This window comes from Python bivittatus, unplaced genomic scaffold (genome assembly GCF_059951505.1).
Source record: "Python bivittatus isolate LINGU-HERP-01145 unplaced genomic scaffold, Pbiv_v1 ctg000010_np1212, whole genome shotgun sequence".
NCBI classification, from domain to species: domain Eukaryota; kingdom Metazoa; phylum Chordata; class Lepidosauria; order Squamata; family Pythonidae; genus Python; species Python bivittatus.
The window spans coordinates 4,025,547-4,048,497 of NW_028277029.1; the positions used below are offsets into that span (position 1 = coordinate 4,025,547).

The 22,951-nt window shown below is 43.5% G+C and overlaps 2 protein-coding genes across 4 annotated transcripts in view; both read right to left on the reverse strand.

The window, feature by feature from the left end:
* Positions 1-343: 343 nt before the first annotated feature.
* Positions 344-16,794, reverse strand: PARVG (parvin gamma). 2 transcript variants are annotated; one of them, XM_025172356.2, is made up of 14 exons: positions 16,277-16,794; positions 15,932-15,973; positions 13,562-13,658; positions 10,919-10,983; positions 9,649-9,751; positions 9,253-9,393; positions 6,697-6,812; positions 5,282-5,337; positions 3,980-4,002; positions 3,312-3,376; positions 3,141-3,209; positions 1,827-1,928; positions 1,336-1,408; positions 344-734 (listed from the first exon to the last, which is right to left on the reverse strand). In XM_025172356.2, exons 2-14 carry the CDS (start codon positions 15,944-15,946, stop codon positions 655-657), a joined length of 1,005 nt encoding a protein of 334 aa, XP_025028124.2. In that variant the 5' UTR covers positions 15,947-15,973; positions 16,277-16,794; the 3' UTR covers positions 344-654. The 2 variants fall into 2 exon arrangements, with proteins under 2 accessions (XP_025028124.2, XP_088006874.1); XM_088150748.1 differs by lacking the exon at positions 16,277-16,794 and having other exon boundaries at positions 15,932-16,031.
* Positions 16,795-21,707: 4,913 nt separating this feature from the next.
* Positions 21,708-22,951, reverse strand: part of PARVB (parvin beta) — a 43,175-nt gene continuing 41,931 nt past the window's right edge. For both annotated transcript variants that reach the window (XM_088150877.1, XM_088150911.1), the window contains exon 13: positions 21,708-22,789. In XM_088150877.1, the coding sequence (XP_088007003.1) occupies positions 22,713-22,789 (77 nt within the window). In that variant the 3' untranslated portion in view covers positions 21,708-22,712. The remainder of the gene's footprint in view (positions 22,790-22,951) is intronic.

Below are 22,951 nucleotides of genomic sequence, written 5' to 3' on the forward strand. Positions count from 1 at the left end.
GGGGTGTCCACCGGTTGTGGTCAGGAAAGTCAAGATGGTGGTCATGATGGTGCAATAAAAGCTCTGCTTGGTTTTTACGTGTGCTCCAATTGTATAGAATGGAGAGGAGGGTTTTTAAATTTTTCCTTCTTCCCCATGAATGGTAAGAATTGTCCTTTTCTTAAAATCCCAAAACTGTATAGACTGGTCTTGCAAAAAGCAAGGAAATGTATCCTCATCATCATCATTGAAAAAATAATAGAGCATCTAGCACTAATAATAATAATCTGCTTTTCTAAGATCTTGCCCCTGTTTTGCACGCACAAGCAATTACTCTTCCTAAAAATGTCACTTTATTCTTTCATATGATAAAAACAATGAGAGATATCACAGAAAAATAGAGATACTGGGAAAAGGGAGATTTGAAATGAGACGAAATTCACATTCTGACACAAGTCAGATCCAGGAGGTGCTAAATGTAATGTAAAGTCTGTTTACAGAATTGCTGAAACCGGGATCTTTTCGTCTGTGCCAATCCCAGATTCACAGACACTGGTTTCTGTCCGATATATATATATATATATATCTGCAGAGGATCAAAAAATCACGAGCGCTGAAATCTGGAGGGCTCGCTGTCAATAATTGGATGGCCACCAGGCTCTTAATCTTTGCGCTTCACGTCCCTTTAGTCTTGTACTTGGAGAACAGGCAGTACAAAATTAACAGTGTGGATTTCACATCTTGGTTCACCACATCTGCAATGGGACAAGACAGAGCAAAGTAAAACGGCTACATTATACTTGACCTGAAAGAGATGGTTAGTTTAACACATTTAATTGCTGCTACCTCTCTGAACGGAAAGGGGAAAGCAAACTAATTATTCGAAACCTATCGGTAGCAGGACCAAAATCTATGGAATTACAAAGAGAAAGTGAAAACAAATATGGGGATCTGCCTCTCTCTCTCTGACTCCCAACCAACCAAGGGTTCGCCAAGATGAAGCCGTCCAGATGTTCCTGAACTCCAGTTCCAAGAGTCCTTCAATGTTGCCCATGCCCCGGGAGATGAAGCATAGCAACATCTGGACACTCGTGTTTTGCTTACCTCTTCAGTAACTACCATCTCATTAAAATGTAATTCTCATTGTTCATTTCAAGAAACAATAACTTTGTAAAATCTCTGTACCTTTTATTTGTAATGTAGTTTTAACCTATCTATTCAAAAATTACTCCTGTTCAGCTAATTGGGGCCTTTGGCAAGGGAAGAGAATGTAAAATTACATCCTTAATAATAATTGCAATAAATGTCAGGTAGGACGAACCGCCTACAAATTATGGCTCTCTTACAAGGACAGACCTTCAGGGTTGATGGGAACTTCCAGAAGATCTCCATCCATCAGCAGGTCTATTGCCAGGCTGACATTGTGTATCTAAGAAAGTTAACAAGAGAAAAGCTAGTCCCACTTCTGGAGAAAAAATCCTTCAGGAGTCTAGAAAGTGATTAAATAAAGAATCAGGTGACAAATCATCTATTCAAACGTTTTGACAGTGGTAAAGCACATATTATCCAGAGAATTATGGTACTAAAAAGAAACAAAGATATGTAACTATTGGAATCTTGCCTCACTTAGCAAATAGCCATACTCAGAACCGTGTGTTTGACCATAATCACATCCTAATTGTACCATCCAACCTGCATGGCAATTTCATGCTCCCAAGATCTGCTAAAGTCCCACTACCCTATGGGAGTATTGTTCTCCCTTAATGAATAGTAACAACACGGGAGAGATTTTTTTTGCACACTCCACCGTTTGCTAACTAAAAGTCAAAACACCATGAATAACTTACCATTTCTGAAGTAGAACTTGGGTTCAGGAAAAAGTTTCCCAAATTTAGGAAATAACCCTGAAGTTCCCCAATTAGCAAGAGTAAAATAACCCCATCTGCAAACTGGGAGGAAAGAATGAAATGAACAGTGATGTTAATCAAATATATGACTGAGTGTAGCTTCTTGATCTGAATTTGAATCTTGTTAACCTCAAGATTTTCTTGACCTGACTGCTTGAAACAGAAGAGGTGCTAATCACTCCAGTGAAGCTTTTATGTTTGCCAGCACAAAATGGAGTAAACTATATGCCAAGAATCCTCAACCTTTTTGGACTTGGAGACACATTTGATGACATTGGATCTCCCTCTTCCCTGGGACATCCCTCCAAAGATTGGGAGACTGCTATCATGTACCCCCTCAGCCGTCTCTTCTCTAGGTTAAATAATACCCACTTCTTTCCAGGATTTCACCTCCAAGCCCCCCACCCTTTGTTGCTCTTTCTTGTACCCTTTCTAATTCCTCAGCACCCTTCTTGAATTGTGGCAGCCAGAACTGGACATAGTATTCCAGGTGTGGTCTGACCAGTGCAGCAGAGAACAGAACTATCGCTTTCCACAATCGTGACATTATATCTCTGTCGATATAGCCCAAGATGACATTGGGTCTTCTGGCAAAAGGCACCCAGATCCTTCTCACAAATGTCACTGCTGCACCAGGGATCACCTGTCTTCCACCTGTGCTTCTAGTTTTTCCTACTAAGTGCAGAACCTTTCTCACCATTAATTGCACTCTCTTAGACACAGCCCAATATTCAAGTCTATCAAGATCCTTTTGAACCTTTAGCCTGTCTTCTGAGATGTTAGCAAAGCTGCAGTTAATTCTGATTCTGATCAGTATGAATGTGTAATATATTTTATTCCGATACTGCATGTTTATCTGTTTCACTCTTATGCATAGATGTATTGATGTGCTTCATAAAAGCGTCCAGTTGGACAATGTGGAAAGCAGTCTTTCACTGATCCAGCAGCTTCCTCTATTATTTTGGAGACCTTCATGTGTACAACCATCACTGAGCAATTCCTTCACATAACACTAGGACAGGCAGGTGGCCATCATATAAGTACTGTCCATTAAAAATAAGAACATCAGACAGAACATTTCTCATATGTTTGTTCATGTGGTAGCAATCTTTTTAATGAGGTGCTCTATACCTGCTTTTTGTAAGTCTACTGATGTATCCCATAATTAAAAAGAACATAATCTTAAACTGTTTCATAGAAATGCCGTGAGGGTGAAGGCTATAAAATCTGGAAATCAAGGCGTAATTTTTTTACCTGTGAGTCAACATCTTCTACATTTAGTCCTAATCCTCCCACATGCTTGTTGACAAACTTCAAAAACACCTAAAGGAACAGAAAGCAACTTGGAATCATAGAGCTTCCCAGTTATTTAGGACATGCTCATATGCCCTGAAAAAATGTTGGAAAAAAAATAAATTGCTTTACCTCTTTCACAGCATCCAATTTCCTGGGAGCATGATTTAATAATTCATCAAAGATTTCAGCACTTACTAGAACAAAGAGATAAATATTAGTGGAGGTCATGAGTGTCCATGAGAAGACAAGGGACGAATGGCATCATATTTGTCATAACATTATTGTCCAAATGACATATTTGCATCACTTGTGTGATAAATATATGATGTGTGTGATGTCATCAGGATTTGTACCAGATGCCTACAGTTTCACCCCTGATCTACACAATATGGAGAATACGTTTACATGATGGGTTATAATGATCAGCATTCCTTCCTTCTCCCTGTTAGCTGCAATCCCTGCTTGTTTGTTTGGCTTTTCTGTACTATAAGTAGCTGGGATCCTCGAGACAAAGATCTACATTCTGGGGTAATTTATTCTACAAAGCAATAGTGTTCTGTACAAATAAATGTCACCATTATAGTTACTGCAACATTTAAGAAAATAGCTGGCGAAAGTACTCAATTAAAACACAAAGATTGATTTTCATGTAGGACCATCCCTTGAAGAATGCTGTTGCCATCACCCAATTTGAAGACTTGTACAGGGTCAGTGGGGGACCAGCTCTTTCTCTGAAGGAAGCCAACTATTCAAGGGACAAAGCTATCACTCCAGGAAGGCCGCCTTCTGTAACTTACTTGAAGAATTTTCTGCAGGTTCCCTAATAAGAATCAGAAAGAATGAGAAATTAGGGCACAAGGATGTCACAAATGTTGTTTAATGTCTTTCAAAACAATATTTGAGAAAACTCATTTTGGTCCATGTTGGAGAGGTCGCCATCTTTGGATTTCACCTAATTCCTGCAGTGGTCTATAGAGGAAGGTCCAGGGGCATCCTGGATGGGTTCAAAAAGGTCAAGTAGGTGGCCATAATGGTGCAATCAAAGCTCCACGCATTAAAAAAGGTGAAGCTTCAATCACACCCTTGTGGTTGGCATTTTGACCTTTTATATGCTGTTAACACTCCTGGGAAGGTCTTACTTCATCTTTTAAATGTAGGGAGTGGTGCCTAAGCAGCAATTCTTGAACATGTGCATCCCACAGGAAAGTATAAATAAGGAGATTGCTCTAGGGGAGGGTCAAAAAAGTCAAGATGACAGCTGTGACCACACAATCAAAGCCCTAATTAAGTTGGTTTGGGAACAAAGTCAGAGGTAAACCATGTACGACTAAAACCAAACTGAAATTAAAAATAGGTCCTGCTACTTTTTCACATGGCAACAGCATTTACATGCATCTTGAAAAGACCAGCAATAGTTCAAAGGACTAGAAGCAGGGGTATCTGGGGGTTTAGGAATCAAAATCTTCAAGATGGTGTCCCAGTTGAAGTCCACTCCTTTAGGAAGTGCTCAGAAGAGCGGAAGTGCCAGATTATGTACATCATGGGAAGAATTAAGAACGTAAGATGAGGACTGTTGGTTAATTCAGTGAAGAACTCATTATATCTCTGTGTACTATGTTGGGAAACTTTTAGTGGTGGTCAGAACTTGCATAGCAAGCAGCTTTCCAAAAAAGGACATGGGTATCTCTCCGGTGTGTGAGTGTTCTCAGTCTGGGTCACTGTGTGTTTGTTATGTTAATAGCACAGAGCACCCAGACGACTCCAGGAAACTGCAAAGTTTCAGAAGTGTACCCCCAACACACTATGGCAGGAGAGCTCTGCTAAATCCGTTCATTGCCAGCCAAAGTTAGATCCCTCAGTCACAGCTGGAGAAGAAATGTGCTGTTATGAACACCTGGCACAGTAGCAAAGCTTCCAGAGCTCAAGGTCAGACTCGGTCTACTTCAGAGGAACCCCATTCCAATTGGGTTCTCACCCAAACAATTCAGAATCGGTCCCATATGTCTGAGATTCAGTTAAATTCCAAGCACATCCTTAATCATTTCCTTTTCGTACTATATCATTCCCGTTTCAAGGCAAAAAAGAAGAAGTGTTTTTACCTGTCTTGGGTGATGCGTTCTATCGTGCACGCTGTCTCAGATTCACTAGACGTAGACTAGGAATCAGAAAGCAAGTTTTAGATAAAATATGGAAAATGGCAAAAGCCAAAAAAATAGACGTCAACCACTAATGGCAAACAATCAATCAATCAATCATGCGTAACAGTCACGAGCTACCCTTATGGTCTCATCTGGAATAATAAGGTTGTTTTAAGGCACATTAGTCCCCAAAGGAGAGCCAGTTGTGGTGAAGGCACCAGGCAAAAAACTGGATACTGAGTTCCAGCCCTTCCTGAGGCACGAAGCCGGCTGGGTGACCATGGCCAGCCCCTCTCTCTCAGCCCAGGAAGGAGGAGGCCAGGGCCAACCACTCCCGAAAATCTTGCCAAGAAAACTGCAGGGATTTCTCTGTGTCGTCCCCAGGAGTCAAGGATGACTCGAAGGCACCGAAAAAAATAAGTCCCCTAATTCTGGGCTCACTGCTGACCTGCAGTGTGGCGTGAGATGCACTGGCTTCAAAGAATGAAGACCCTGCAGGAATTCTCTTTTCTTCCCTGCAATTTTCCTTCATCTTTCTCAGGTGCCTTCAAGGTTGCCAGACAGAAGGAAAAAATAATACATGTATATTAGGCAAATGTCTATAGAAATTCAGCTGAAGCTGTAAAAACTGTCATTCTCTCTCTTTCCAATATTTCCTAAAGCATCGGAGATGGCTAATTTAGATTTGGGGACGGAGGAATTTTTGTTTTAATGAACTCATCAGGTCTAATGGACAAAATTTGGATCTGGACATAGCCCACTGAAATGATATTTTCTCTGGACTACTGATGCAAATTAATGTTACAAGCATTTTCTATCATTTGCATCAGTTTGGATCCCTTGCATCGGTTTACATTGCCACGAGATACAGTGCTGTTGCAAATGATGTAAATTAAGTCACTGGTGTCTTTACACAATTAGGCAAATGACAGAAATGATGTACATTCAAATTTTATGGGCATTTATGTGTAATGGACATCCTTTCCCCCAAATGATCCATTATGTAGAGGTTTCATATTAAATCTGCAAAGCATAATATCATTTCAGTGGTGACATCGGAAAGTTAATGTACAACAGTCTAGGATATCCAGCATGCAATGGGATTTTGCATTTCATTTCGGATATATTTTAATTTTTCATATCTGATGGTGATTCTTGGCTGACATTCCTGAGTTCACATATGGCGCAACCCTAACCCTAGCCCCCTCAACATTTAATTACACTGGCTTTCATACTGAGCTTTGGAACAATATAAAAGCCAGTGTAATTAAATTAAATGCCTTGTACAGCCTTATTTTTTTAAAAAAGGGGTGGAGGGAAAAGTAGTTTTCCACAATATAACCATAAAGCAATTGAGAAGGTTAACATGAAATCACCTCCTTGGCTATCACAGCGACGTTCACATTTGGAGGTATCGCAAGCTTGGGCTGGAAATGCTGAACGATGGCGACCAGAAGATGCAAAGTGCTTAACAGGTTTTTCTCAAAGATGGCTGAAATAAACAAGCAAGGGATGAGTTACAAGTTGAGAAGTAGGTTGAACGTCTCTAGTCACAACAGTCGATTTTGGCAGAAGGGTGCTCTTTCACAGGTTGCTAGAGCAGGGTTCCTCAACCTTGGTGACTTGAAGATGTGTAGACTTCAACTCCCAGAATTCCCCAACCAGCCATTCTGGGAGTTGAAGTCCACACATCTTCAAGTGGCCAAGGTTGAGGAACCCTGGGCTAGAGCATCACCTTGCAGCGAAGGCTGGTGTGAGGATCCTAGTGGCCTTCCAGCCCAGCATCTCTTACTCTGGAAGCAATGGAAAAGGCAAGCCACAGATTTCCTCATGCTCTCCTTAACCTTTCTGGCTCTACTGGGAAGAATGAAAATCAAATAGCCTTACAGCTCTTTCCTGTCTTGGGGAGGGATGCAGCAATTATCTTCTTTCCCTTCTCTACAGACCTTCACAGACAGAATCAGGCTGGCAGCAAACTTGGCTTCCAGTCCCCAGTTCTTCTCCATTATTCCTCAGTCCAAAGAGGTATAAAATATAACACTTTTTGGCCTGAGATAGGAATCAAGTATTTTGCCTCTCCATCATGACTATAAGGGAAAATATTACAAGTAACAGACCAACGCACCTTCATTCAAGCAGATTCTTTTTATTTTGCTTGATTGTATCATGGGAATTTTCATCTCTGTGTGTGTGTGTTTTTAATGCTATGTTTTATAGCTGATTACTTTCTGCCTACACAGCGTTTAGCCTAAACTTTGTCCACCTGAACTCAGGAGAACTAATAACGGCTCACGTAAAGCAGAGTTCAACAGACTATGGTAATTCACTAATAATAAAGTCTAGAAACAAGCAAGGGGCATTTAGACAGTACTAAAAGGTGTGCAGTAGATATGTGTAAATGTGCAAAATTCCACGGTTGGAAGCCTCCAGGTGACTCCAAAATGTTCCATTCTGTTGATCCAAGCCTTCTGGGATGGTCTGACAGTTTTCTGGATGTACGTCTTTCAAAACAGGAAATGATTTGTGTGTTTCAGACACATCTAGCCCCAAGACAGATCAGCCCCAGAATGCAGAATTTTGCGTCTTCCTAGTTTCTATACTAACTCAGCGAGAAGCACAGAATTTCACAAGAAGGAAATGACCACTATTAATTTCTAGATTGTGCAATAAAACAAACGTGGCCTCAACAGTTTTCCATCTATAAAAATAGAGCACAAAGAATAATATTTAAAAGGCTGGTGACAATTAATTTGGAAAAGTTCTCTTCATTTATAGAAATATAAAGGTGAATGAATAAGGTAAAAATACAGTAGAATGCGAAGTTTTCTGCTGGAACAGCTTGTAGGATTTTATCCCAAATCGGTGCAAATTTGGTCTTCCAGACAACCAGCCTTCCCATCCCGGATTGTCTGCAGGAAAATTTGCAAGGTGCAGGGCACAATGTTGTCAACAAAGCTCTGCCCCTCTTGCATGTATGTGCTCCAGTTGTGATGTCACACCTTGGAGACTTGGACCTTCCCTGCAGAGGCCCCCATTGCTATCTCCCAACCCTTTTTAATCTACTTTAACAGGCTAGGGTGCCTGATAAACCTTGATCCAGATTATGTTGGTTATTTTCAGAACTACTTGGGCATTGGCTGCGAGCAGTATTATAGTTGTAGGGATGTGTATCTGTGGTGCCCGCCTGTCTGTTCTGGCCAAGAGCTGGGCACCAAGAAGGGTCAGCTGAGCAGGGCTCCCTTGCTCCACCAGCTCTACGACCTTCCTCCTTGTGCAAAACAGTGAACAACAAGTTCTGTGCTTGTCAGGGCAGCACACGCCTGGGTGTTTCCTGCGGAACGATCTCCCTACAAGAAGCGGTTTGCAAACTGCTTTCTGGCATTGGGAGGTGGGGGCTGTGGCAAAGTTTCTGCACTTGGGGAAAGATGGGTTGGGGGGCATCATGCAAGCTGGAACGTGGTCTCTGAGTGAGGGAAAGATGCTAGGCCTCTGGCCGGAGTGTCTGGAGGGGGTGATCCACAAAGTCAAGACAGCAACCACAACAATACAATCAACACTCCGCCCGTTTTTTGCGCGTCTTGGCTTTTTGGACCACACTCTGCAGACACCCCTGGCCGGGTGTCTGGGAAGGCCAAGACCTGGAATGGTGATGATCTCTGAAATGCAGCTGGGCTGGAAAGCAGGCAGGGGCTGAGCGGGTCTTTCAACCAAACACAGGTTTCCCCATTTGTACAGTGTTAGGGTAAGGTTGCTAACTTTCAGATACATTATTTTTCCTATGAACTCCTACAGCAAGCAGAGAAAGAGAGAGATAGAAAGAGGAAGGAAGGAAGGAAGGAAGGAAGGAAGGAAGGAAGGAAGGAAGGAAGGAAGGAAGGAAGGAAGGAAGGAAGGAAGGAAGGAAGGAAGGAAGGGATGGGTTTAGTACATACTGTCCACAGTCCATTTCACTTCACGTTCTTCAAGTTGTAAACACTGATTCACAGCTTTGAGAATAACTTCAAGTTTGAGTCTCTTTTTCTTCTCTGTCAGTGCAATCTTTTCTACTTCCAAACTGAGGGATCCAAGTTTCTCTGGGATTAAAAACAGTGGAGGATATAATTCTGATCTACCTCATCCATGAGACCCTGGAATGCCTCAGCCATCTACTGGTTTGCATCCAGGACACCCTCCACCTGCCCTTTGAGAAACAGTGTTTGCCGCAAAAGATACTAAGTGAATTAATACCCAAGTTCCCCGTCCCCTTCATTAACGGGCAATTATTGAAATAAATAATAAATGCAGAAAGAACAGTGCAGGGCTAAGCACTGAGGCAAAAAATGACTCACCCAGCAGATGATGGAGCACCAATCCATCATAGAGGTCTTCTTCTAAGTTTTTCACCACAATACGTTCATGCTTCAAAGTTGTGTTGATCCAGTTGATCAAGAACTGCGTGGAAAATTGTTGAGCAGAATAATACTGTAAGGTTTTAAAAGCTGCATTATGACGGGGGAAACATAGAAGAGGTATAGGAAAAGTCCATTCTAGTCTGATCCTAAGGACAAAATCAGGGCAAAGCACACCAGTATCTTGTATACATCTGTCTGTCTTGTTCGCCAGCCTTAGCAAGAGAAGAGGCATTTGCGGTTTTCTAGCTACCCCCATCCTGTTTCCTTCTTCCAGAGTACAATGGTCTTTGAATTATGCTGGGATGTCCATATTTGCATATTCCAATAGTGGAGAATATATGTAGCTCAGGGATGAACTGTTGAGTTCTTGGTGTTGCATATTTTCAGGGCTTTCTCCCAGTGATGCTGCTCAAGAATGCCTGAGTAGTCCTGCAAATGTTGTTTGACCAGAAAACTGAAAAAACGGGTCGACTTTGTCCTTAAATAACAAAGGCCATGCTTGTGAAGAAAGGAGAACTCTGTTAGAGGCCTTGGGGTGATCTTCCAGTTCTTGATCAATGGAGAGTCTGCAGGAGCAACTAACTTAGGGAGCAGTGGTGACCAGGGCAAGGGCAGTTGCTGAAGAATGGGTCTTAATTGGGTGAAAATGAGGGAACCATCTGAGTCTTATCACTTTAGCATCGAAAACAAGGAAGACCAACAGATCGATAAACGGGCCCTGCCTCTTCCCACCAGTTTATCTCGTTAGTCTCATACCATTGAACGTCCAGATATTTATTTCTTACAGAATGAGAAATAGAGCTTTCTTTTTGGCCTAAAGTCTCAGCAGATGCCAGCACCTCAATCTCAGAAGCTAAGCAGGGTCATCCATGGTTTGTAAATGGATGGGAGAATTCTAGGGAGCTTCCAGATTGTCTGACTGCTGACTAGACTGAGAAATTGATAAAATGTACTGAAAAGTTATGTGGACAAAGAAAACCACACGGACATGTCCATGAAGTCATCAGAAGTGAGCTACGGACTTGAACATATCTTTACCTTTATGGGCCTAAGTTGCACCATCCTGAGAGGACATCTGATTGGGAGGCTGCTAACCTGCCCAAAGTAACAAAAAGGTTCCCTAAATGCTATCTCATCAGAGTATTAGGAAGTATCATCAGACACTGCAGTTCTCTTAGCTCATATAAATCTGGAAAATAGAATTTACCCTTTGCAAAGCTTCCAGTTGAGGGTCATGTCGAGAACTTGGCTTTATGTATTTCTTCCTTTTATCTGAAGCAGAAATAAATATGAGTTACCACCAGTCATCCTAACATTTGATTGGCATATTGCCCACTTGGGCCAGAAGTCTGTTTGTTGGTATGTAATTTATATCCTACCATCATTCACAAGACTCTACGTGGCTCACATAATTCATAATCCACAGTCCATTAAAACCACTAAACAATCGAATCTTATACCAATAAAATATTAAGCTTAAAAATACAACTCGAACTTAAAACAACTAAAAAGCCCTTTAAAAGAGCAGGAGCCCAGCCAAGTCCTCAACACACAGCAGAAAAGTTCCGCCTTCCCCACCTTCCCAATTGCAAAGACAGTGGGGACCACCTGGGACTTTGGAGGGAACCCTGTACCAAGACTCCAAAAATGCCAGCAATTCCCACCTTGCTCACATCCTGACTTGGGGGAGGGAAGCACAAGTGTCCTTTCCTGGTCTGAAGGCACGTGATGGATGGATTCGCTTTGGAGAAGATGGAGCTGGCAGGAAGGCCCTGACAGGCCAGAACCAGCGCTCTGAATTGTGCACAGAAATATTTTGGCAGCCCGTACAGCAAAACAGGAGTTGTGCTGCTAAGGCAGCTCCCACCTGCCATGAAGTGGGCTGTTGTGTTCTGCAGCAAGTGGAGTTTCTGGCAACTCTTCAGGCAGCCCCAAGGAGAGAGCATTGCAGTAATCCAGCCTCGAGGTGATAAAGGCAGGATTGACTGCCCCTGAGTGATCCTCCTCCAAAAGTGTCTGCAACAAATGTGCCAGATGTAATGGTATGTGGGAATGACCTTGGGAGACAGGAGGGAGAGCTACAAACTGGACAACCTGTGTGTAAAGGATCTTTCAGTCTTGGAAGAGTCTATTGATGTAACCTTATAATAAAGATAGAACTAGTACTCCTGGTTGTGCTTCTTGTCTGGACTACCCTGAAGGGCTAACATTAGCTGGGCAAATGGTCCCCAGGCCACAACCCCCACCTGCTGATCAAGTAGAAATTATGGAGTCAGCTTTCCAACCTGTTCCTTCTGTGTGACTCTAACCAGAGCCATCAGAAAAGCTGACACTGAGTCAGATCATTTCTGGACAAACAGTAGCTCCATCGTGGAATCAGTTTCAGTCTGTCTGTTCCATCCAGTTCCTCCAGTCTCTAATTCAACTGAAAGTGATAATCCACACATTCAGATTCTCTACAACTGATATCCCACCACCTTCTCCAAAAATCTTCTCGAAAAAGATTCTCTAAAAAGGGGAGATTGGAGACCAGGCAGATGTTCTCTGGCAAGATTGGATGAAGAAATGGGCTCTCTACAAGGGTCACACCACAGCCTTCTTCAGGGCTCTATGTACTACTTCCTCACTCAAACAAGCCATGTAAGTACATACACAATGGTTACTTGAAGGAGCCAGGAAGGGCTTCGATTCAGCCCGCAGGGAGTCAAGATCATGTTGCAGAAAATCCTGCCACTTCTTCTGTGTCCACAAGACACAAATTAAGATGACATTGCAAGTTGTCACCCCAGTCACCTCATTGGAATCTGCTCCCACGGTGCCCCTTTCAGAGCTGATATGAGTGACTATCGGTAAAATGACCAGCAGACACGTTACGGTGGCTTGAAGGGAGGTCTTGTTTTGCCGGATACATTCTGCGAATCAATGCAGACCCTTTACTGCCCTTATCCCCAAAGTAGGAGCCCAAACCTGAGCTCCTATCTGTCTCCACCTTCTGTCTTCCACTATCACATCTCACATACGTCACTTCATCTCCTGGAGCTGCTCAAGGAGCAATCCAGATTGACAAATAGGGAAAGGCTGCCTGGGAGAACCATACCCAAAGCCCTCATCATCATGGAAATCCAGAGATCCACAAGTTACATGGCAGAACTGCCCACCAAATCCCAAGGAAAATCCCCAAGCTCCTGCAGAAAAGCAACCAGATCCATTAGGCGCCTAAGCCAGGCCATCCTAATCAGTCTCCCACTTGGCCAGATTTGCTGGTGCTGCTGAGCCACACCCTGGCTAGAAAGTGACCTGACCACATCCAAGGACTGAGGACTACGTCTTCCACCTTCGGATCTCAAACCATCTGCTCTAAAGGATAGGTATGGCCAGGCATAAGAGTAGGGCGGTTGCCATCTGGTAGAAGCCCATGGTTGCCATGGAGGCCATGAATTCTTGATCCCCAGAGTATGGAGATTGAGGTCCCCCAGCAGTGGCAGGCCAGGGACTCTAACTCCAGCCCCACCGAGATCGCTCCTTGGGGGATGCACAACAGAAGGCAACCTTTGAACCCCGCAGGTCTGAAACGGCATTTTCAAGAGATGTAACACATCTTTATGGGGTGAAGAAAGAGACACTTCCTATATTTCTTTACAGGAAATGTAGTACCAAAAGTGGTGCCTCATCTATTTAATCTGATTGGATATACTCCAGTAACCTCCTTTAATGGGTTGTCTTTAATTTGTTAGGGCCACATTGAACTAAATTAAATTTAGAACTCAAACCGAGCAAGAGAATGAGGCTTTTTTCCACAAAGAAGTAAGTTTGGTTGCATCTCCTACAGTCCTGAATGTTGACTACAAACCAGGAGCAACGTCCTCCTCGTGTGGCAGCTGATGAGCTCCAGGGGACTCTGGGAAAGCACTGAAGAAGACAGGCTCTGCTGCTTCGGACGGTTTCTCCTAGAAAAGAGAAAACCTTGGTTTACTTGGTCAACAAAGTCTTCTGGGTGATTCAGGCCTTTGAATGGATGGAGAGGACTCACACCTTAGAGCACCTGTATCATGGTGTGGCATGATTTGTGGGCTTGTATCATGGGTTTCTGCAGATGGGGTCAACATCTGCAAGATGATCATACTCATAGCCCATCAACATGGAATATTCCCCCCCTCCCCACACCCCCATGGACAGAAGAAATGTAGACAAAAGCCTTGTGCAGGAGCAACTGGGGGTCAGTAACCTTGAATATAATGTATCCGTACAATATTGCATGAATGGCAGACAATTCCAATCTCCATATTCTCTTTTTAAAGATTTGCCTCCAGGAGAAGAGGAACTTACTAGCCTCAGCAGGTGGTGGCATTTGACCAACTTGCCTGGCCTTGAAAGCTAAGTAAGTTCAGATCTGATTAGTTCTTGGATGGGAGACAGCAGAGAACACCAGGACTTTAGACTAGATTGGGAAGCTATAAATCTATCTATCTATCTATCTATCTATCTATCTATCTATCTATCTATCTATCTATCTATCTATCTATCTATCTATCTTCCCAGTCTATATAGGGAAGGGGCAATGACAAACCACTGTTGTATTCTTTTCAAGGAAGCAGCACAGAATCTCCAAGAATGACTTGAAGGACATTTTGCATTTTCATTAGGAATAGCCTTTATTCAATTTTCAGATTTAACTCCAAAGTACAAATAAAGTGGTAGAAGTGATGAAAAGCCTTTCACGCCCAGCTCACACTCCAGAAGAGGCAACCTTTCCCACAGTCCTGGAAGGGATATTTTTTTACCAGGATAGCTGCAAACCCAAACAAGATCAGAAAAACACAAGTTTGACATTAATCATGGAACTCGTTTTTATGCCAGTGATTTACAAAACAGAATCACAAAACTGTGGATTCTGTTTCTGCTTTTACAAAGTGAGTGACCCAGAATGTGCTCAGAACAAGCGTGCTCAAGGTCCTAGTGTGTGTCTCACACTTCTTTTTCTCTTTTCCAGTAACTGGGCAAGTGAAAAAGAGAAGAATTAAGAATAAAAATGTGTTCTCCACAGCGGAGCCTCCTGAACAAGTTAAAAGATCAGGCAAGTTCTTCTGGTTTCGTTTGATTTTTAGCAGGTGATAGGAGGAAGATGGCGGGAGTTCCCTGTTCTCTGCTGGCCTCCAGATCTTACATTTTTGGCTCAAAGTCTGTGCTTTTGCATCAGTACAATAGGCCTGTACAACCTACGTTTGAGCAAATCTAATATGCATATGTCTGTGCACTTAAGAGAGAGAGAGAAAGAGTACTGCAGAATGGAAAGATGTGCAGCCTGAACACAGGAAGCTCCATTTGTATCATTTCCTCCGAAATAAATTTCTCATCGTTTCACAAAGCACCGAGCAAGTTACAAGGCAAAATCATTACAAGGTCAGTTTCCTTTTTTTAGAGAAGAGAATCTCAGAGACAGATGGTGCCCTTTCAAAAAGTTAATTATTTAGCCATGAAAAGGTTGGGCAAATGGGAGGTGAGCATTTGTGCCCATCGAAAAACAACAGCAGGATCTTCTTCTGCCAACCCAACCCTCTAAGCAAACTTTTTCATCCCATTCTTAGACTTCTTTTCCCTTCTTCCTCACTCAGTATCATTGCATTTGGCAGGTGTGTGTGGTTTTAAGTTTTTCAGATAAAGACTGGCTTAACGGACTCTTTAAGAGAACAGCTGAAAAGGCAGTTAAATGTTGTAGGAAGATTTTATCCAAGACCTATTGTCAGGTCCGTACTCAGTGTTGAAGACCACAAGGTGACCTTGAATATTTCAACACAGCCTTGTTGGATGATAAAATGGAATAACCTTATGAATGCCACTTTGAGCAAATGAATGGCTGAATCAAATAAAGTAAAGAGACAGTTATTATTTGTCATTAACAAGTTGGGGGGCTTTGCTTGGCACAAAACTCTAGCAGACAGTGGGCCTAACCGTAGCTTTTTCTGCTCCTGCAGAGCGGCTGATGATCAGATCCTTGATTGGGACAAGAGTTTGCAAAACACGACACATGGAGCTGAGGTTTTATTGCCAAACTCAGAACACCAGTGAATCTTAGGGGAAAAGCAGATTTTTTTTTACTAATTGTTCAGACTGTAGTTGCTGTTTTTCATGGGAATTTATGTGGATGTAAGAATTTTCTGGGTAGCAATGACAATTAGGGTTAGGGTCAAAGACCCCAGCAAAATAGACGGAAAGTGCTTACCTTTGCAGACATCATTGAGAAATATGAACTGTTTTTTTTTCCCTGCCAAAAGAAAGTAACAAAAGTTTGAGCAATCGTGTCGACTGAACTCAAAGCATTCTCAAGTACTAAATCACTAGGTTAAAAATATATATATTTAAAAGATCAAACTAATGGCGGTTAGAAGAGCAGGTCACCGGTCAACTGGAGAAAAAAAAAAGTAACTTCCTAGTTTTCTTCAACTTCTCATATGAAGCTCGGACATTTGCAAAACCGCATCATCACCGTCTGGGCTCAACACCTTCTTAACTTAAACAGGGACAAACTGAAAATCGGTTGCTGTCGAAATCAATTGTGAGCACCCACCTCGTCCGCCTTTCAAAGCCAAACCTTTAGCGTCACTCCTGGCAGGTTCACTTTCTCACTCACGATGCTGTTTTCGGTTGTTGGGGTTTTTCTGATGGCAGAGAAAGGAAGCCCGTGTGTCTGCTTCCTGCTTTCAAAAGTGAAGGCCCAACTTTTAGGACTACGATGTACGTCAGTTGCCCCTAATTATCAGTGTAGACCTGAAAAGTTATTGTGGCTGCTGCAAGAAATTTGGGGAGTATTTTTTTTTAAAAAAAATTGCACATATTTGTATTAGAAATGTTTAGAGATCGGCCCTACCCTGTTTTTCACCAGTATCTGCAGTAGAACTCAACTGCTGGGTTGAGGGCACATCTGGTCGTGGACAGAAATGTTGTTCCCAGAAAAGTGTAGAAACAAAACACCCATTCCATTCCTTATTGTTTTTCATTATTTCCCCACCATAAACCAAATAATAAAAACTGCTGGATGTATTCCAGCTGCAACTTCTCTGTCAGAAGGTATAGGCAAGTCCATTGCCAGATAAGATGCCCTTTTTAAAAGGACAGCAACGGAGATCAGCGAGCCCCCGTTATGGGCTTGAATCCTGAAAAAGGTAACCAGGGCTGTCTGAGACTCAGAACTGAGAATGTACAAGACCCCTAAATGCTCCTAAACGGAGAGCAATCAGAAATAAAGAGGAATGTGATATAATTTAAGGTCAGCTAAGGTCAGCAACATGGTGAGAAGTGGCTGTTTTCCTTAGGTTTTGTCAGAGATGTATACAAGATATGGTCAAAACAGTCAAGGTGGGGGCCAGAACAGCACAACAGAATCTCTTCCCATGTCTACATGTGCTGTCATGTGTGCAAAAAAGAGGCTGGGCTTTGATCACATGGCCGTGGCCGCCATCTTGACTTTCTGGACCCCTCTGCAGACATTGACGGTTAAGATGATCCCATTTCCACATTCACCAATGTCTGAACATTCAGCCCGTAACATCTGAACATGCTTATGAAGCCTCCTGAAATTAACCGAGCCCACAAGTGACCCAATTTGGGGCAGCTGTTTGCCAAGGGATAGCAATTTGCAGCTCTTGTCTTCAAAGGCTGATTTTTGCAATGGGTCATGTCTATTTTGGGAGTTATTATGCTTCATTTATAGCTTGCTTCTGTCCGCCGGAAGCTTAAGCCAGTGGTGGAAGGAAGATCAGCCAGTGCGATGTCCTTGAGGGCTCCTTAATACTATATGACACTCTTTCAAAGATATTAATGTGCTTCTTTTTCACTCTGTAGGATATTACATTTATTTATCTGCTGAACTAAGGAGATATAAATATATAAAAGTGGAAGTGAGCCTGATGTAGAACTGGAAAAAAAAGAGAGAATATTGTGAAGGACTTAAAAGTCACAATATAGCTATCAAATTAAACCCCAGTATATAAACTTGCAATATTTTCCATGTTCAAATTAGATGGGATACTATTGCAATCTAGTAAGGGATTAAAACTTGATTAAATCTCCAGCCATAATTATCTGACCCACATCCCAGATAAAACAGTGTTCAAAACATTGGTGCAATGTAGCTTGGTAATCTTTAATAGCATTAATAAATGTAGCATGTTTATTAAACTACTGTATCACCAATATTAAAAAATACTTTCTGGGACACTAATTTCTTATTTCACCACACATTTATTAATCAAAACCACTACAATCTTAGCACAGTTCAAACACACACACAATGTCCAGTTCATATCCTAGACAGTTTCTGGAGGAAACTCAACTTTTGAAAAATGGAACTCCAGATTTTAATTACCCAATTTACAAAATTCCCCTCTCCTCCTAGAAAGACATCTAGAGCCTGTTACATTCCACAAAACGAATAAAAATGTGGTATTACACTCATAAAATAAAACCAAACACCCCCCCAAGTGTATGTACGCAGATCAATATTTCCATAAGCCAAAGGGGGAAAGACTGTTCTGCGGCTGACATTGATTTTGATTTTTTTTCATAAAATGCAAAAAACAAACAAGTATCATAAAAGAAGAAATTAAAAGCAAAGGAAGGCCAAGAGGAAATCAGCTTTGTGCGAACGAAAAAACTAATAAATAAACAAATAAATAAAAATCAGAGGATGGCCAAAATCTGTTCCAAATTCTCGTTGGAGATTTACTGAAAATACATGACTCGAACTACCTCGCCATCAAAGACAGCCCATTTCCTTCTAAAAGCCTGGGTGGATTTAAAGGGCTTCTATTCTTTAAATTCAGATGTTCCTCCTTCACCGCATCTGGATCAAAAAACCTACCGAAAGAGAAAGCTTAATTCATTTTTCTTTAGCTGACAGATGAGCTTCTGCTCCTGATTCATCTGGGGGGGGGGCAGATGTGGGGAAAATATATCATTTTTTGCTTTCCTTTGAGAGAAGCCACCTGCAGGATGTGGTCACGTCTTTCCAGAAACCCAGCAAGAGGGTTGAGCGGGGTGGAAGGGGCAGCCAGCATCATAAGCAATACCCGTGCGATGCAATAGGCGTTGGGTTAAGGGGGCATCAACACTGTCCCTTTGCCTGCTCCGAAATGCCATGTGCCATCCTGCCTGCACCACCTAAACTCCAACCTTTATTCTCCTGGGATTGCATGGTGGTGGTGCGGGGCAGTGGTGATCTGGGGTTGTACCAGTTTAGAACACCCAGCAACAACCCGTATTCATTGTGGGTAAAAAAACACCCCAACTATGGCTGCCAACTCTTCCTCATTTCTCCAGACGTTGGTATCCTTCTAACATTCGTCTAATGAAGATATTCTGCTGGACCTGTGGCAGGAACGTGCGAGTCTGCCCTTCCGGTCAGCGTCTGCATCCAAAAGGACTTGAGGCTCCTTCACACAAGGATCTGAGTTTTGGAGCGGTGAAGATTTTCGCTGTCTTCATCCATGTTTGCTGCCAGCTGGTGGCTGAACCCAGAACTCACTCAAATAAAAAGATAGCAACGACAGAGGGGCAATGCCAGGTAACCGAGATCCCCCCGTCCTTCGGCCAAGAGAAGAATATGCGGGCATAAATTGCGCAGCCTCCCCCCGATTGCGATCCCCGCTCTGTGTCCATAGTGAGGCCAGTGAGTGATGCTGCCCTTATTTATTGCAAGCCAAGTCCAGTGGCTTTGCCTGGCTTTGGTTCCCATCCAAGGATCGCCTGCTGGGGGAAAAGCCACCCCCGTCTGTTGCCTGGAGTGAGGTGGGGAGTTTAGGGGGGTGCGCAGAATGGCCGGTTGCTCAGCTGGCAGCAGGCACTAAGGGGCAGGCGAGATTGAAGGGGGGAGAGGACTTCTTGAACGCTCCTCTGCTGTTGCCTGTCGGTTGGCTACTTCCGAAACAGCTCTAAACCCCTCATCAAAGCTGATGGGGAGGAGGAGCAGAGGGGCATGGAGTGAGGCAGAGGGGCACCCCCAACTCTTGCTGAAATTGGAACGGTAGGGCTGGCACTGAGCTATCAAGGAGCCCAGCTTTGTGCCCAGCAGCTCCTGCAGCCGACTGAGACTGGCCTGACCATCAGCGTTACCATCACCATCATCGAAGCCGGAAGGGAGAGGCAAAAATGCTACCACTGCCCCACTAAGGGCAACCTAAGCAGCCATGGCACGTTGCCCAGATAGGCGTGGGAACTGCTGCTGTGTGCGTGTTGATCGGTCAGGCCAACTGCGTGCTCGTGGGACAGTCCTCAGGAATCACACAGGTCGAATCAGTTTTTAAAAACGGCCACGTAAAACCCTCGCCAGCAGAAGCCGCAGAAGCCTGCCATCGACCGGACAGGACAACCAGCAAGACCCCAGTGGCTGAACACCGCGCTCTTTCCTGGTTGAAAGCTTTCCTGGTGCTGTGCAGCCCGTGTCTGAAAGCAGTCGCCAGGCGGCCTGACAAGCGCCATGCAAAGCGCCAGTCAGGCGGGCAGATGCTTCTGCAGAAGCCAGGGGCCTGGTCTCTCCTGCACCCCAGATGCCAACCTGGCTGCCGAGATCAGGGTTCAGTGGCCAGAGGAGAAACGGTGTGTCCACAGCAGCCCCAGTGACCAGTACCAGCCATGCGGATCCCAACCTCTGATCCTATCAGCAACCTGAGGACCAGACCCAAAATTGGGTAAGGAGACAAAGGGCCTTCTCGGGGAAGCAAATGGGGCAACTCCTGTCTCCAACTCTTAAAGCGTCAAATAGGATTAGAAAGTAAAACCAACACAGCATTCAGTGCTCATTGGAAACGGTTCCTGGACTATAATTTAAGACATGGTTTTGCATCACACCCCAAATTAGATTTTTCTACCTATAGAGTCTGTAACTCAGCTTTCTGGAAAATTAGATTTCTAGAATTGATTCATTTCATTATAGTTTACGATTTAAGTTAGTGACTTGTTCTGCATTAAGCAGGCATTTTGAGTTTAAAGCTTAGTAGAGATTTTCAGGTTCTTTCTTCAAAAAATAGGTTTTATTATTGTAATTTTATCAGTATATTGGAAAATTGTAATTTTCATATTTTAGAGCCCCTCTTTGCTTTCCCGTAGTCCACTATTTGTATTCTACCCTTTTATTCATTTTACACGCCTTTTCTTTTTGTTTATAGCTTCTTTAAAAAGTTTCATAAAAAGAGTAACACTTAAAAAAAAAAAAAAATTAAGTAGAAAACTGCACTGCCCTATTGCATACAATGCTTAGAAAGGGGGCTTATTTCACCCTAATTTAGGGTTGCCCAGCAGCTTTCCAGGATCTGAATCAAGAGAATTCCCAGCACTTGTTTTAAGTCAGACTTGGCAACTTTAAGAGGTGTGGGCTTCAACTCCCAGAATTCCTCAGCCAATTCTGGGAATTGTAGTCCACACCCCTTAAAGTTGCCAAGTTTGGAAAACACTGTTCTGAGCAATTGAGCTGCACCCCAGGTTCCCATGGAACAGGGAGGGGGGAAAAGAGGTAAAAATAGGGCAGAAAATATCCCATTTGCTTTGGGTGCTGAGCGTGTCCAACTCACCCAGACAGATTGCCCTGAGAGCATAAGGATGTTTCCCACTCCTGGACTATTAGAAGGGGAGCAGTGGCGATCGAGTGGCTTGGAGGGGGGAGAGCCACGTTCAAGTCCCCCACGAGATGACCGTGGCCCAGTCACGCTCTCTCAGCCCAGCCTACCTTGCAGGACTGTTGCCGCTGACTTTCTAGTGACTTACTTCAGGAAACATCTTTATGGAAAGTACATAGTGCGTGTTTCATCCACTTCTAAGAAGAGAAAGTCTGAACTGCAGATTGCAAAGATTTACGAGTCTACCCCACTTTCTGAGGATATCAAGAGCGCACATGTGAAGGTCACAAACGATCATTTCTTTACAGGGCACCAAGCTCTTCCTTGATGATGAACCCCCATTTGCAAACCAGGGTTTGGAGGAACGAACAACTCTACACACCCGGAACGTTCCTCAGAAAAGATCTACTTTATTCCAAGGAGGCCACCATGCCATCAGAGATTCACAGTATGCTGAGTGAAGTCACGGGACAGGTGAGATCGAAAGAGAAGCAATGCAGTCAAGGATTTAGAAAACAGCCCCGGTCACAGCCCTCAAGAGATGAAAAGAAAGTCCAGACATCAGGGCGAAAAGGAGACAGAATCACTCCTGTGGAGTCCAGAGCTGTGGAGTTCTTCCCCAAATGGACCACCGTCACTCTCACCTAGGACACATATCTTTTAAAAAAGAGCTGCCATGTCACAACTAATGTTTCTATAAGCCTTCACCCTACAGCAGGGTTCCTCAAGCTCAGCAACTTGAAGATGGGTGGACTTCAACTCCCAGAATTCCCCAGCCAGCATGGCTGGCTGGGGAATTCTGGGAGTTGAAGTCCACCCATCTTCAAGTTGCTGAGCTTGAGGAACCCTGCCCTACAGGATCCCTGCAAGCCCTATTTCCCTCACACCGCCAAGGCGATGGGACAGGAGCAGCTTATCCAAAGCCCCCTCAGACCCTCAAGGCAGGAGTGAGACGTGGAGAAACTCAGAAGAAATGGATGCCTCGGATCCAAGCTCCCCGCAGGGCACTTCCTTCGCAACGATGCCCGGCCAGCTTGCAGCTTGGAATAAGGCACTTTTGCTGAGCAGAGGAGACTTTGGCAACTCTAGTTTTGCAGAAGACAGAAGCACAACATGGATATGCGAGCGAGTTCAATTACATTTCCAAAGGCTCAAAGCACGGAGGGTTTACACAGAGAGAAAGCAAATGGAAATCAGACATTCCCATCCTGGCTGCTTCCAGAACGTTGGACAGCAACTTTCATCCTCGAGCTGGTCGCACTGGCTGTGGATGATGGGAACTGCTGACCAAGCCAGCTGAAGGCCACCAAGTTTGGGAAGGCTGATGGAAGTAGAACATACGATAGAAGAGGAAGGAAAAGCAGATGCCCTTCAGGGCCTCTAGAGAGATGCGGGTCACTCCACATTCTTGTACTTCGTGAACAGGTTGTATAAAACCCGCAGGGTAGACTTGAGATCCAGGTTGACGACGTCTGTGGGAGAGACGAGAAGGAAAACATTTAGTGGGTCTTCTTTACAAGAACACGCTTTGGAACTGCAGTCATTTAAGAGTGGAAAAGGAAAGGAAAACTGTCACAACACCATTAGGGAAACTTCAAATTCAGATGACACATATCACACAGGAAGAGCAACTG